General features: G+C 40.8%; 1 protein-coding gene across 10 annotated transcripts in view; it reads left to right on the forward strand.

Moving 5' to 3' along the window:
* The window catches only part of LOC116939979 (myotubularin-related protein 5-like), a 95411-nt gene that overhangs the window by 53082 nt on the left and 26371 nt on the right, over window positions 1-15958 (forward strand). For all 10 annotated transcript variants that reach the window (XM_032949113.2, XM_032949117.2, XM_032949118.2 and 7 more), the window contains 10 exons: window positions 1455-1563; window positions 1745-1858; window positions 2013-2090; window positions 2460-2573; window positions 4359-4487; window positions 5154-5252; window positions 6904-7108; window positions 9829-9944; window positions 12987-13136; window positions 13479-13547. In XM_032949113.2, coding sequence (XP_032805004.2) covers window positions 1455-1563; window positions 1745-1858; window positions 2013-2090; window positions 2460-2573; window positions 4359-4487; window positions 5154-5252; window positions 6904-7108; window positions 9829-9944; window positions 12987-13136; window positions 13479-13547 — 1183 coding nt within the window. The remainder of the gene's footprint in view (window positions 1-1454; window positions 1564-1744; window positions 1859-2012; window positions 2091-2459; window positions 2574-4358; window positions 4488-5153; window positions 5253-6903; window positions 7109-9828; window positions 9945-12986; window positions 13137-13478; window positions 13548-15958) is intronic.

Here is a 15958-nt window from a genome sequence, read left to right on the forward strand (position 1 = left end):
CTTGGTATTGAGTTCAAGTGCTCATGATTAATTTGTGCATGTGGAGATTTGTTTGGTGTTTGTGGGTCTTTATGCATGTTTGTGAATTATTGAAACAAAACAAACATAGAGGTTGAAGAAAAATACATTATTTAGTTTTTATAACGAAGTATTTAATTTTTTTTAATAGGGTTTGTAATTTCTAAACTTGGACACGTAATCATCCGTTGTAATGTATATTGCTTGGTTTATATTAAAATATGTGTGCCAAGCCTTGACTTGGCAATGTTAAACTTCTGGCAAAATAAGTTTGACATTTCTAACTGTAAATAAGTACAATTAATCCAGAATAAAATTTAAACTCTACCAAATTATTTTATACGTGCTGCATCTAGATGGTATGTTGGCTTGTACAACTATCAACATTTTAGCTGTTTGTTAATTTTAAATGCCTGGCAATCATATAAATCGGGCGTACATGCACAAAATTTTGCTTTACAAACTTTATTGAGTTACCTGCCTCTAATTTAAGTGGAGTGTAATTCAGTTAATAGCAGCCACCATAATGTAAAACACTTTCAATTGGTGTAGTTGACTTAATTAAACTACACCTGATGGTACATTTATTTAGTTGCGTAATTCACCAATGTTCAAATGTTCAGTGACATAAAAAATTGTAACCCCTTCATATTCATATTTAACAAAGCTATGTTTATGATTGAGTGTTACGCAGCTGTTATTGGTGTTTAGTAGCAGTTAGCTGTCAGTGAAATGGGTAATACACATCATGTGACAATACGCTTGCTGCATCCATGGCAATTCATCAGACCTCAGTGGGCCTGAGAATGTGGACCTTTAACTACTTGAACATAAACAGGATGTTTGGCTGACTGCGAAAAGGTGCTTAACATTCTTCTATAATGTCAGCGATATAAATTGCGCTTACTATTTAGCAACTTGTCTTTTCTGTATCTGCCATGTGATGTTATGCAATCTGTCCAGGGCCAAGGTCTTATTGATCAAAGCTTGAATTCTATACCATGTTGGCATGTTTAGTACTGTGTTTACTTTCTAAATTTGAACAAACATTCTCACTGTCATTCAGCCATGGAACTTGCAGCACCCATCTGTAATGTTGCATTTCAAAAACAAAACATGGCTTACGAGCAGTATGCTCAATGTAAGTGTTTAATACGTTGGTGTTTGCAAATTATTGGTGTGTTGGACAAGGTCACTATTTCACACTGTTCAATGGAACCTGTGTTGTATCGTTATAGTGTTTATACACACCACATGACCATTTAGACCTGAGAATGCAATTAATTGTTAACTTGTTCGCTCCTGAGCATTCTTGGTCTAAAAAAGTGGAGCTCATAACCACGGTTCCACAACGATTAATGGCGTAAGATTTGGGAAGAGATGAGTCACCAAAAGGGATTTGTTGCTGATCAGCTTTTCCCGTTTGAACATTGCAGCTACACATACATCCCGATCCTGCCAGGAAGCCTTCTGGAGGTCCTGAGCACCCCGACTCCCTTCATTATTGGCGTGCACTCCACCTTCCGCAGCGAGTTCCAGGAGCTGGTATGTTGGACACACCTCTTCCGTTCACAGTTTGTGTAGCCTCGCTTTTTTTAGCGAGGCGATTTTTTGATACTGCATCTTACGTGTAATTGTCAAGTGTGTGAATCGTACATCAGTATGCACGTGCTCAGCCGCTTACCAGTGCCGCACACATATAACGTGCGGACTTTGACCCTTACAGTTGGACGTTATTATTGCTGACCTTGATGGTGGGACGGTCATGATCCCCGAGTGTGTGCAAGTCTCGGCCCTGCCTGAACCTTACCTGCAGCACATCCAGACTGCCCTATCAATGGTATGCAGCTGCCAATTGCATTGGTGCTCTCAATAAAGTAGCTCTTAGGAAATGCTAAATGAAGCACGCTTAATATTTAAATGTTGACGATGTCATAACGTTGCAGCGAAGGTGCTTAATTTGTTTTATTATGAATTTTTGTTACCTTTTTAAGGTTCTTTACCCAGACTTGGAGGTGGCAGACATGGCTTTTTCTCCAACTTCCCCAAGCGTCATCAAGCCTGAAATGCAGGCGAGTGATCACATTTCTCAGAGACTAAGTGTACATTATTTGAATAAATAACCGGTTCATAATTTCCATTCACTTTTTTCTTCCTTGTTTTTTTATACTTCGGTCTAATCTTCCTGTTTTAAATCCAAAAATAAAATGTTTTCTTTGGGCTTAGTGAAAGCACTTCTGTTTCAAATTGATCTGCTACATTTTTATAGGAACATTGGACATTCCACTGCAGATTAAGATACCTTTGAAGCCGAGGCTTATACTATACTTTGAAAACATTGCCAGGTTGAAGCTATTACTCGATGGCAGGAATTTCGTTTTTGACAAAGTTAAAAAACACCATCTTATCTCTCTTAATGATTTTGACCTCTTTACACTTAGGACAAGGAGGTGCGAGCTGCGATGCTGCGGCTGTTTGCCCAGCTCCTTCAAGGCTACCGCTCGTGTCTGCAGCTAATCCGGATCCACTCCGAGCCCGTGATTCGGTTCCACAAGGTCCTCCCCTCATCACTTCTCCCTCCCTCCCTGCCACTATTTTTGCCGGTTGCCCGCCCGCGTAGCAGTGAACCTCATCTCAACAAGCACGCGCCTTGGCCAGCCCGTGCAGAAAACCTCCTCCTGTTATTTATTATTCCATGGGATTGAACCTCAAAGTACTGTGATCGGATTCCACTGTGATTGGGTTTAGGCTTCTTTAGTCTTATACAACAAAACTATAATCATGAGGTTTTGCTTGTGCTTGGGAAAAAATGTTCGTTTAAACTTTTAGGAGTGTTTTTTTAAAGGAAAAGGAGTATTCATTTAATATTTTTTTTGATCACATGTACGCATTGTTTTTGCTGAAGTTAATTATCGGCAGAAGCGTTTTTACATCTGTTAGCGTATTTGTTTTCTTAGTACATTATTATTTGTTTTCCCCATTTCAAACTGTCAGAATTTATGAAAGATTTATTTTAGAAGTAGATGACAAAGTATTTCCCTAATCGATTAAAATAAACTGGAATGTGTTTCTGGCAAGAAGGCCGAATGTGGAAAAAACATGAGACAGAAAAACAACACAATTGCGTGTTCTGTGGGTAGATTTATTCGTGGTTGAGTTGATGTGAGGCCCCCGGCTGATGGATCAGTCATTGCAAGTGGGAAAAAAACAGCAACATGCGTCTGGAGGGATAACACGAACATCTTTTGTATACAGAAAAAAAAATTAAACTGGTATTTGGAGAATGATGATGATAATTGAGTTGAGTGAAGCAGGAGCCTTGGTTGTAAAAAGTTTTGAGTTTCCTTCAGAACCTTTCCCCTACACATTCCTCAATTCTTCTGGGGATTTAGTGAAGTTTGCATCTGAGTCCCATAAGATGGCTTTGTAGGCATATTTAGAGAGATCACTCGGGCCGGCGTGCCAAGCTGTATTGATGAGGAGTCCGCCAAGGATAATAACTCATTTTTTTAAAAGGTCTCTTGGGTAAAGACACACCGCTTTTGTATACCATAAATGGAAGAAGATTAAGATTTAAAGATGTCTGGACACCATTTCAGATATGGTGTAGGTTAAGAGAGTCATAGATTAATTGATGTAATGTGAGCCATGAGGTTGGCATTTAAACCTTCAGCAATTTCTACTGAATCAGCTGAACATATTGGAGAGTGTTAGGAAAACAGTATAAGCTTGTTTCAAGCAAAACCAAAAACCCCAAATAATACCTTTACTTTCTGAATATCACTCGCTGCGGTTTGTGAAAACGTGAAAGCAATAGGAGTTTGCTATTAATTTTCCCCCTGTGGTATTTATTAGCCAAGGTGGGCCGGTGCCGGTGAGAGGTCTGGGGCAGGAAGGTCAGGGCAGGAAATCCCAAGCACTTGCAGTGAGTGCTCAGGAATCCAGACAGGGAAATGCCATGGGCTGTCCCAGTGTGACAGCGGGGGGGGGGGGGGGGGGGTGGGCCTTAAACCTTGCCCTAATCGTGAAAACGCCTTTCCCATAGCTTTCACTGTATCGTTATTTAACAGTTTGGTGTCAGAATTGTGAAGACATTTGTACTGGTTATTAATAACGTGGCATTCGTTGAACAATATAATTTCCTTCGAATGTGTAGCAGCAAAGTGCCATGTAAATTTTTTGTGCACTTGGGAGGCTCCTAGTTATTTTGCAGTACGTCATCTTCAGGTTGATTGCTAGAAATTGATTTGGACGTTTGACAATGTTCAAAGAGTACTTTTAGGGTTCCTTTGAGCTTGGTGATGTTTTAAGTAATTTGCCTCTGACTTTTTGATGTGCAGGCTGCTTTTCTCGGACAGCGAGGCCTCGTGGAAAACGACTTCATTCCCAAACTCCTGGACAGCATGGCATTTGCAGGCTTCGTCTCCGAGAGAGGGCCTCCCTACCGCACATGTGACCTCTTTGATGAGGTAGCATAGTCTGCTACTTGTCTGCGTGTCCTCATCATTATCACCAGCCATAGCCAAATCCGCTGCTCGATGATGAAGGCCTTCCCCAGTTGTTGCCATCTCTCATAGTTCTGCAATGTAACAATCCACCCAGCACAGTTGCACAAGGGCAATCTTCATCACTCCCATCGCCTTGGCAGACGTCCTCTCGTCAGAATTAAATTTACTTCAGTTTTTCACCTTTGCTTTTTAATTACAACAAATAGTTCAATTCATATTTTTGTTTTTAAAGCTTAAAGGAAGATGCACGGTAAAAAAAACAAATGTCTCTTATCTCGTTGGTACACACATAGCGTGTTGATCTTAAGCTGTCGGACACACTACAGTCATTAGAAAAAAGTTACTTGGAAATTGCTTTCATGTGGGCTGCTGTCACTGCATTGACGTCAATACCAACCCATATTGAAATGATGTCACAGTTTGGGTACCAGCTTGCCGTAAAGATGCACTTGGATGATTTTAAAGTCTTTTCTCATAAACAAAGCGTCAAACTGACGTTGGACAGCCCTTGGTACAGAGCATAGTTACGTATCCATAGCATACGAGTTGTTTTTGTTTTGGTTCGAGTCTTCCCCTAGCACGTTAAGAGAGGTGCTAGATATGATAATGATGATGTATTCTCTTTAGCTGGCAGCCTCAAGTGTGGAGTGGGTGAAGAGTGAAGAAGGAAATCAAGAGCTGGTCCACAAAAACATCCGCCACCTTGCCAAGAAGCTCTATGACAACGTAATACCATAGCATACGGTTTTCACATTCTTTTTAATGTCAGTGTTGTCACCTGCATAGCCTTCAAAATTCTCAAAAGTGAGCGATTCCTTTCGGCACCATGAGCCAGCCTGCTGAGAACTGCTTGTACATTTTTTTTCACCTTGCCAGTGTATTTAATTTTTTCGTGCAGCTAGAACCTCGAACTATATTACTCGTGTGAAAATACTTTCATTAGATTTCTCTTGGTAGGGAATACCTTGGAACTGTACCCATAGAATATGAAGTGAGATATTTTTGACACAAGTTAACTATTTGTTAGAACCTCGTGAGTTGCCTGTAATGACCCATTAATGTAAAAGACGAATCCACGCTCCGCTGGCGACATGAGCACTGCGGGCTGTGCATTTTTAAAAAAAAATGTGTTTTGGTGACGATTGTGATGCTGCATGAGGTTCTGTCAATCACAATTATTGTGCGACTTAATTTAAAACAACCCTTAGCAGTTTGCAGAATGGTACCAAGTCTGGCATTTCATTGTTTATCTCAGCTTGTACGAAACGTGCACACGAAATACAGGCAGCTTTGACCACTGTTTGCATTTTTTGTTTGACCTTGCACTATGTGCACAACGTTAATTGAAAATCTCGTTTGTGAAATGGTCCCATTCTGCTTATTATTGAAGTGAGACTGCTTTGTTGAATCTTACGTGAATTACGCTGTTACAAAACTCACAAATACAACGTAGAAGGTAATAAAAGCCATCTTAAAATGTTGGTACGCTGTGTTAAAGTGCACGGTATGTTATGGTGCAGTTATGTTTACCCTTTTTAGAGTTTAAAACGGCAGGTTTTTTTTTGCCAAGGTCACATTAAGCCTGTTTGAATAGTACATACTGAAACTCCTTTCTCTTAACAATGCTTTTTGCCGAAGTGTGATTCTTGACATTACGGAAATTGGAAATCCCTTTCCAAACGCCTCTACAGTGTTTTCTGATACTTGTTGGCAACAATGCCCAAAGTGACTGCGCTGTATAGTCCAAGTGCTGTTTATCTGGGGAGTACAGTTACTTAAATATTGATTTTAAATGTGATTACACATTTTTTTAAGTTTGCTAATTAATCGTGAAAGGTTCAATATACTAATGTATTTGCATAGGTTATCTTGTGTAATCAAGAAAATTACCCACAAACACTGATTTCTTTCGATTTTAAGATGGTTTTGTAGTTTTAATCATCAATCAGGACTTTGCTTATTAAGCAACTGCAATTCCTTGGCCCACTTTTGTAATATATGTGCTTTCATTTGATGACCTGAAATTGCTCTGCATTTTATGCAGTTTAAATAGAATATATTCTGGATGTAAGCACACCTAATATCACTGTTCGATTAGAAGCAACACATGCATACATTATACTGTTGAGGTGGGGGGGGGGGCAAGGTGAAGGGAACTTCTGATATTATCACACGTCGGATGTAAGCACAGCTGGCCTTACTCTCAAAGGGTGTTCTTATATTCAGCTTATACCATACATGCTGAGTATAGGTTTTATAATTAAATGTAAGTGGTGTCAACCATAGCATTAACATGCACACGCGTTTGTGTGCATGCCATGCACATGCTTATTGTGTGTAAGAGGTGTATTTATGTCTGTGTGTTGGTCGCTCGCAGGAGAACCCCAGCGCACTGACCCCCGTGCAGCGCGTTTACCGGCCGTCGGACAGCGCTCTATCCATGCCGCAGCAAAAGCCCTACCCGCTCATAGCTGAGCACGTGGTGGAGAAACTGATGGAGGAAGGGCTGGCTCGGCTGGCTGGAACACAGATTGTTGTGCGGCCAGAGAAACTGTGCAACGTCCCAGCCGGAGACGCCATCGGTGAGTGAGCGTGGCGTGGGGCTGATGGAAAAATCTGGACATGCACCGCTGGTCAGCTGACAGTCGTCTTGGACCTTGTTTATTTAATTGCTTAAAATGTTATGTTGTGTGCACTGATACAGGTACATGTTGTGCTCCTGGATCGACATCTCAAACAACGGCCATTCCATGTTGCACGGATAGATTAATTAGTGAAACTTGGCAGTGGAGTTTCCTCTAGAGATGTTTCTGCAGCGTGTCTCACAATGAGAACCGTTCCTTTCAGTCCAACGTGGCCCTCGATCCTCTGAGCTGTGATTGGATATCTGCACATGGTATAGCCGGTGTGTTCCTGAGCCTCTCCACAGATTGAGTGCAGATGCTTTCGGTTGCCACTAGACTACAATGGACCCCATGCCAGCATTGAGAAGAACGTTGCATCCAAATGTGACATCAGTTGTTAGAATCGTGGAAATAATATAGTGGAGTTTGGCGAGATGTGCCGAGTGGTGCCTGCATTGCATTTTTAACGACATACACTTTGACGCCGATATTGTGCCACCAAAAATATTTGACATCCCTGCATGGCAGTGTGCTCCAGCGTGGATTGGATTTGATTGGGAGATTTTTTTGGCAGATGTTAGCCACTGAAATGAACTCGTTTGTGGGTGTGCCAAGAGTAACATGGTAACAGAAATAACTGTTGCGTTTTGGCCTGAACTTATCCTGATGTTGAGGAGCATGCCAGCATTTGGCAAAACACTGCCAGCCTTTACATGCAGAAACGAACCTCGAGGAACTTAATCATGTATAAGTTATAACATATCTTGTGATAATTTTATCTTTTGGTGTACGTTCTATGCAATATTTATTTTTATTTTGGAAATTAATCACAAAGTAAATTAATTAAAACTCTTGCAATGAATCCAGTGAGGTGAACAAATTATCCAAATGGACAAAAAAATTGCAACACTTTCCCAAGGTTTTAATGATCCTGGGTACCCTCTTCCCCCCAACTTCTTTCACCAACCTTCACTGATCAGCATGGTGAAGTATGGTCAAACAACTATTATTTACTAACACGACGTGTAGAGGCCTTCATGCATCAGCGGATTGCCAAACGGCTGTAAGATATTTATATGTATATGAGAAAAACTTACATTCCTCAGTGTATACTGAAGGCTCGTGGAAGTGCCAGGAACTGCCTTAGCCTAATCCTGCAGCTTTAACAGCTATTATTGCCTTGGCAATCTGTAAATGGTCCTTGCTACAGTGGAGAGGGGTGCATTTGGTATGCGGTGTAATAGAGGAGATCATGGAGATGAGGCTCTGCTGGCAGAAAGCCATTGGCTACTCATCATTGGCACCAGCTTCAGCGGGGCATATTTTCTTAACGCCCAGTCGTGCTTGGAGAATCGCACGTGCAGACGGCCCTAGATTGTCTCCATTGTGTGTGGATGTCATCGTGTGGCTTAGTTTCCTCTAAACTGGTCTGTTTTGGGTTATCTCACAATAGTGCTGCATATTAAACCCCATGTTTATAACAATCCCGCCTGCCGCCCCTTCAACCATTTGTTTTCAGTTTTCCCCTTTGAGCCTTTTTCTTAACATTATTGTTGGTCGTAAGAATGGTAGTTATGTCATTGGCATCGAATTCAAATCTAAAATTGCCAGTTGTATTTGCGCTTGATAATGTCAGTCTCTTGCCATATCTATGTTCAACACAAAGGCAATACATGTTATTTTTATCATGCTGTTAGTCCATGCAAAGTGACACAGTGAATTTGAAGATGTTTTAAAATTATTATAAATAAGTGTAATTTAAAGTTGTAATAGAGCATAAATCTTGACTTAAAGCTTTCGTGACTGCAGTAATTAATATTTTTTGGGTCTTTCCGAAAGACCCAAAGAATATGTAATAATATGTAATAGAACAAAGAATATGTAATAGAGCATATTTACAATTTAGACTTTTTAATACGTGTGTGTGTCATGTCACACTTTAAGCTGATATTTGTAGCGAATAACGTCAAGATAGGCCAGTATACTCCTCCTGTTTGGCTATGTGGTATTCAACACGTAACTTATAATCTGGGATAGATTAATATTAACTGCATGGGCTAGAGCTAGTGCAATTGCATGTAAGTTCAAGGTTCGTCTTGTTGAAGTAATGGCGCCATTGACCCGTCTCAGGGATATCATTAACAAGTATTTGTGCTTTTTGTGGATGTTAACAGTTTAGTTGCGTTGTTGGCATGAGTATACCATTTTTCATGTTAATAGTATGTGTATAGACAATTACCTGTGTAGGCTGTGGTGGCACATGAGGTAATATAGTTGTCAGAAGCACAGAGGCTGACTTTTGTTTCACCGTAGCTAATTTTAACACGTTACAACAGACACTCACTGTGGGCCAAGTAAGCCTCGGGGTAACCCAGTCCTGGTTCAGATACAATTTTTAAATGGTGTGCACGGGCAGGAATCAAACCTCGTGTGATTTGGATCGTGTATCACAAGCTGACGCCCGCTACAAACATTCACGCGTACACCAATTCTCATTCGTGCACACTCACATATGAACCTATAACTTGGGCTACATTAACACCCGCTGTTAATGGAGCAAAAACACTTATTGGTCATACCTGCATGGATTAGCTGGAGAAAAAACAATCAGGATGGAATGTAACGAATTTCTCCATATATTGCTGCCTAAATGATAAACCTTTGACGTTGTCTTGCAGTGTCCATGGACTATGGGCCTGCTACCCACGCACTGGCCAACAGTGCTCGGCGCCTGGAGGTGGTTAGAAACTGCGTCACTTTCATCTTTGAAAACAAACTCCTCGACGCAAAAAAGGTGCTTTAAAAGTTTGTATTGATATTGCTTGCATACAGCAGCAGCTGTAATATTATCCCCGTCTCTTAATGCATGTGCAATTTGTGTTATGTAAAATGGTCAGCATTCCTAAACATGCTAAACATTCTTTTGTATGTTTAGAAAATGCTGATATGTTTATTGCAGTTTACCAGGATGTACACAGCTGTAATACATCGTCTCATTAGCATTGCAGTCTTGGCGGCAGCCTGAGTTCAAATGTCATTTCAGATAAGATATACGAAGAAATGTACATGATAAACTTAAAAAAAATACAACACCGTAACTTGTATGCGAGTTTGTGACAATTGGTACGGAGTATTTTCTGTTTGCTCTGCTGGCTGCTTCCTTGCATTCTGCATCCATGCAGTACACTCTGTGCTGGCTTGTAATGACTTGGCAGTTCAGTGTGATTAGCTGGTAATATTGTACGAGCTTAGCTTCAAATAGTGCATGGAAGATGCTTTTTGTAGGTATCCACTTTCAAATGTATTCACAACTGCTGTGTCATTCCACTATCAGTTGCTGCCATACTTTCATCCACTTGAATGACGATAGTTTATTAGGGCAGGAGGGCGTACGAGGATTAGGCAACTACATGGTGAGACATGCGAAAATGTGTCCGTAACCTTTCATCAATGCTCATTTATCAGAAGTCACCAGCAGTATGTGGCTTGTGTTTTCCCCACTTCGCCGCTGTGTTTTGACGCTAATTTGTTTTACTAGAAAGGCAGACATGCAGTTGTTTTTGGCCAGATAGTGGCAGACTCATAGCATGTAAAAATGTGATAAACATTGATATTGCTATGGTGCGCTGTGTACACTTACAAAATGCCCAGACTCCCTCCAGTATCCCAAACATGTTCAATGCTCAACATTTTGGTTGTGTGGGGCTGGCTGGAGAACGCAGTAATCTATTTCATATGTTGTTTTTTTCCAACACATCAGGCAATGTGGATCAGAAAATCTGATTGAAGTTGCTTAATTTTGTGAAGTTTTAAGATGTCTCAAATTCTATTCCACGCTCTTTATGTTTTTGACATTCCAACAGAAGCAGTGGTGATCCAAAGTTTATAAACAGAAGCTGAACTTGTCTAAATTCACAACAAATGTAGACTCATGGTGCTTTTACACACATTTTTCTGTGGAACAATAAGTTGTAGTGCAGAGCAACATGCATATATCCCTTCTTTTAAACACCGTTTCAGAACAGCCAAAACATTGTAATGCTGAATTGATCCTACAAGATCAAGCAATATATTGCGACCTATCTAATATCCTTTTAAGTCAGCGTAGTGCAGCGTGCACAGGCTGATACAATGCATGTGTTGTCTACTCATGTTATCGTGTGCAGCACTTTGGGTGGCAGATTTATGCCAGAAAGGCACCGGATGATAACCAAAAGTAAATTGATGTGTGTGTGGCCAGGGTGGAGTGGTAGTGATGATGAACTGGTCTTTGGCCCCTCCCTAGGTCGACTCAGCCTCAATTGAGTACCTAGTGCAATGTGTCAAAACGTTGTCACGAGGGAGACAAAATCGACCGGGCGTGGTGCTGGCCACCCACCCCCTCGTGTGCCGTTCCGGCCTTCATATTTTCTCGCTTAACAGCACTTGCTCCAACAGTGTTAAGACTATATGGGAGATCTTTGTCTTTGTAAAACTGATAAAGTTATACTAAACAGGAATATTCATAATTGTCGATGTTGATTTCACTTTTCATAAATACTATTCCAATTAAAGTTGCATAATCGTGTGTACAAATATATTCACGTCTTTATTCTTCCAAATAACGCATTCCACTTAGAAATGTAGTATTGAAATACTTTTTTATCATCGTAACTTTACCGAAAGAACCAAAGAGTGGATTCCTGTAGTCACGAAAGCTTCAAATCAAGATAGTCTTCACTAACTTTCTATTTTACAATTAGTCTAAATCTGACTGACTTTACATAATAAACAATTGAATATGCTTAAGTAAGTTTGATATCTACGTTTCCTTTTTTCTCTCTCTCACCTAAGCCCTCTTTGAATTTCACCCCCACACTCTCGCCCGTTACGGCCTCCCCATCTCCCACCTCTCGGATCTATATAATGCCTCGTCACAACGGCATGCTTCTCTCTCGCACCTGAAGACGATTGCTTGTTGTTGCAATCGAAACGTCGTGATCTATGATTTATTTTCCTATCTACGTGACTTTACCGAAAGAACCAAAGAGTATGCTTAACGTGATTTTTTTTTATCAACTTGTACAAAATTGGAATGGTTTACATTTTACATTACAATGGACATTGATTTTAAGTTGTGATATTTGGACCCAAAGTTCTTGCCTTTGCTTAGAGTGGCCCAATTGATAACCAGCAATATATATTTGGTCTGTCTAGGGTTTCTTTCTGTTGGTTCCTTTGAAGTAATCTAATGTTCATCTTTCTACTTTAGTGAACATGGAACATGAACAATTAAAAGTCAGCTGTTGGGCTGCATTGATTTTCCATTATAATCCCCACAAGTAGAAATGTACAAAACCTTTAGAGAAATAGTATTTTGTCACGAGGGCCAGCGGTGTCTTCTCTTTTTCCGACGATCCTCATTTTTAAAACATCATCATTGTCTAGTCCTATAACATATGTGCATAGGTCCCCGTTAGGATCGTTGAGCCCGCATGCTCGTCAAGCAGCATAAACCATCGCGCGAACTCCGGTTATTCTTGCAGCTGCTTTTGGCTAGCCATCGAACAAATACGGTCACTGCATCGCGCAGTTTCAGATGCACTTCTGCAGCAGTCTGGAACGCTCTTGCTTCCGATATTAGGAAGCCACTGTAACTATGCACTTTTAAATCTAGATTGAAAACTCAATTTCCTGGGAATTTTGTTGTTGTTTCGTTTGTTGTCCTTCCCCCGCACCTCTGATTAGCACGGTTTGGCTACGTACTGTGCGAAAGAAGTTAACACGTACATTAAAATACACTGAGTGCCGATTCACTGGTCTTCTGCTCTTGATCCCCACGCGTCTTGCGTGTTAGACACTGCCAGCTGTGCTGCGTGCGCTCAAGGGGCGTGCAGCTCGCCACTGCCTCATGCAAGAGCTCGGCATGTATGCTCAGCAAAATCGAGCAGTGCTGGACCACCAGCAGTTCGAGTACGTCATCCGCATGATGAACTCGGCTCTGCAGGTACGTGCCTGCCTGCACAGCACATGGCAGCCTCTGCCACTACGTCCGGTGCCAAAAAGCGCCACAGGAATGTTTGCGAACGCACTCGGCAAAGTTTGCGAAGCCAGGATTTTGCTTCACGTTATTATTCCCTTCCACGTTTTATTTGGGCACTTGTCTTGGTTTTTTTGCTCTTTAATTGCGCTATTCAAACTGCACACGTGACATTAACGTTGATTATGATCATAATGAGCACTTATCGTATTGCACAGTTTCTTGTTTCTGCCACTCTTGCCGTCTTTCCATGTTGTAGTTGCCAAGTGTTACGCATTAGGTATTACATCTGCCTGTATGTCCTTTCAGGACTGCTCAACTTTGGATGAACACAGCGTTGCTTCGGCACTGTTACCTCTGGTGACCACCTTCTGTCGGGTAAGCCGAGTGCACTTCTCATGTCGTGCTTCATATGTGAACAGGATGTTCCAGTTTACACTTTTCTCGGACAAGAATGGAGGAAATGCATCACAGAACATAATTTTTGTCTGTTTACAAATAAAAACTACCTTTACGTTAATATCATACTGGCAGCTGATGCAATTTCCAAAACATTTACTCATCCAGAGCCTCTGTTGCATCATTTTGTTGGTAGCCAAACACCTTTTGAAGCCTTTGCATGTGTTGCCAAATAGCATAGTGGCCAGCTTATGATGCTTCAGTTCCCACAGCCACCTTGTACTGTTTTGTGGTATTACTAAAGATTTAATCTGAAATGTCACCTGTTATCAAATTTCACATTGGAATGATAAACCTGGAACTCAATTCAACAAAAGTCCCCTGTTATTATCCTGGTCTCTTTGATAAGATATATTTTATCTCAGTGGTCACCTGTTTAAATTAAACAATTTTAATTAAATTTTCAACTTGTACTGGTGGGACAATAACATTTGAATCAATATACCATCTAAATGCGACCTCATCTCAATATTCTGTGCAGAATATTGGACATACTTGTTTATATAGAGAGACAGTCAGTCATAAGCAGAGGAAAAAGGCAAGTCCCAAGCCCGGACTTGAATATGGGGAGTGTGTTGACAGGGAGTGAAGTGAGTTCTAGACTTGGGGGGGGGGGTCAGTTTAGGTGAATATATGGCCTATAGAGTAAAGGGTTAAGTGAGGGCTTTCACAGAAAGTCTCGGTTATTGGAGCAAGAGAGTGCGTGAGAGTGGGATAGAGTGGTAAGAGAGGGGAGATGTAGGTATGGGCAAGTCCATGGAAGATCTTGAAGACCATGATTGATCTTTAAATTGAACTAGCATTGCACTGAGAGCCAGTTGAGCTATTTGAGTAGCCGGGCGATGTGGTCACATTTTTGGTCATCTTGAGTTTGGAGATCATGGATTTTTGGAACCTTGTGATACATCTTAGCAGGTCAGAAAGGAGAGAGTCACAATAGTCGAGTCGAGATGCAATGAAGGCATGGGATAAGGGTCTCAGCACCAGCTATGGTAAGGAAGTTGCAAATGCTGGAGATTTTGTGGAGATGCAGTTTAGAGTTTCTATTGCGTTGAGATATGTGGTAAGAACGAGAGCTTGGGTTCAATTACAACTAAATGCTTTTTCACACTTTTTTCCAGTGTGATATCAGAGTTTACGGGGTGCATGCTTAAACTTGTATGACTGTAGTTCAGTCAACTTTACTCCGTTTAGCTAGCTTTGGGAAAATAAGCTGGAAACACTGGCCTGGTGATATAAGCCATATTTTATAACAGTGCGTTGACTGTCATTACATAAATCTTCTCATATAAATATAAACATTGCACATAATTCATTTGGTTTGGGTTGTCACAAGTGCAAGCAGTCGGGGACAACAAGACTGTTGTGCACAGACCATAGATGCAGCGTATTTCGAGTAAATGGAAAATACATGCTCCTCTGCCAGACTCTGAGCGTCGATATAATCAGTGTGGAATACATTTACTGCGAGAGTATTTCGACCTCATTGTCTCAATTAACTCTGTTTGTGGCAGCCAAAGTATCATGACAAATGTGTTGTTAGTCTTTTTATCCGATTTGGACTGAAAAGCAATATCCTAGGTTCATTAGGTTGTGTGTGTGCACGTCACAGCATCGTAACAGAACAAAGCGCACGTAACATTCCAGCCAGCTGCGCACTGCGGCCTTGACACGTCAATGCATCAAACAATACTTGTTGGCTTCTTCATGGTTTCAGTCTTGTGTAGGGATTTTCTTGAACTCTTCGGTTTCTATGAGCTATAAAGCACCGGCCTGCATTCCCAACCAGTGGAAACTAATGACATTAAAAGTAAAAAAAAAAATCTAAATGCTGTTGACATACAAGGCAGACTTAATTGAGCATGGTTAACCAAACAGAATAAATACAAGCCAATATCAGCACCGTGGTTGATGTTGTAACATCTGTGATGTGTTTATGGAGAATAACTTGACTTTGGTCATTTTTCCTTATGACAAACGGTTGAATTCAAAATATGAATGTTGGCGTTGAGGCCAAAATATTTTAGGTAAAAACGTGGCAGGAAGGTCATGGTAGTGTAGCAGCGTGATGGATTGCTTGCAGTGATTTTGATAATAAGTTCTCATTTTGGAAGTGTTCCCATTGTACATTTTCCACTCAAGGAACAAACAACTACAATGCTGCATCCTCAAGAACAATTCACCTGTTTGTCTTTTATGGCATAGGAAAATGGAAAAAGGAAAACGCACATTTTGTATCATCCTAGCCTGCCATCTGCTGGCAATGCAATGTATAATTTGTGAAAATAATTTACTTAACTAATTATTAACATACGTGTGTATATTATACA

This window comes from Petromyzon marinus, chromosome 7 (genome assembly GCF_048934315.1).
Source record: "Petromyzon marinus isolate PM22_M1 ecotype Great Lakes invasive population chromosome 7, UKy_Petmar_22M1.pri1.0, whole genome shotgun sequence".
Classification (NCBI taxonomy): Eukaryota; Metazoa; Chordata; class Hyperoartia; order Petromyzontiformes; family Petromyzontidae; genus Petromyzon; species Petromyzon marinus.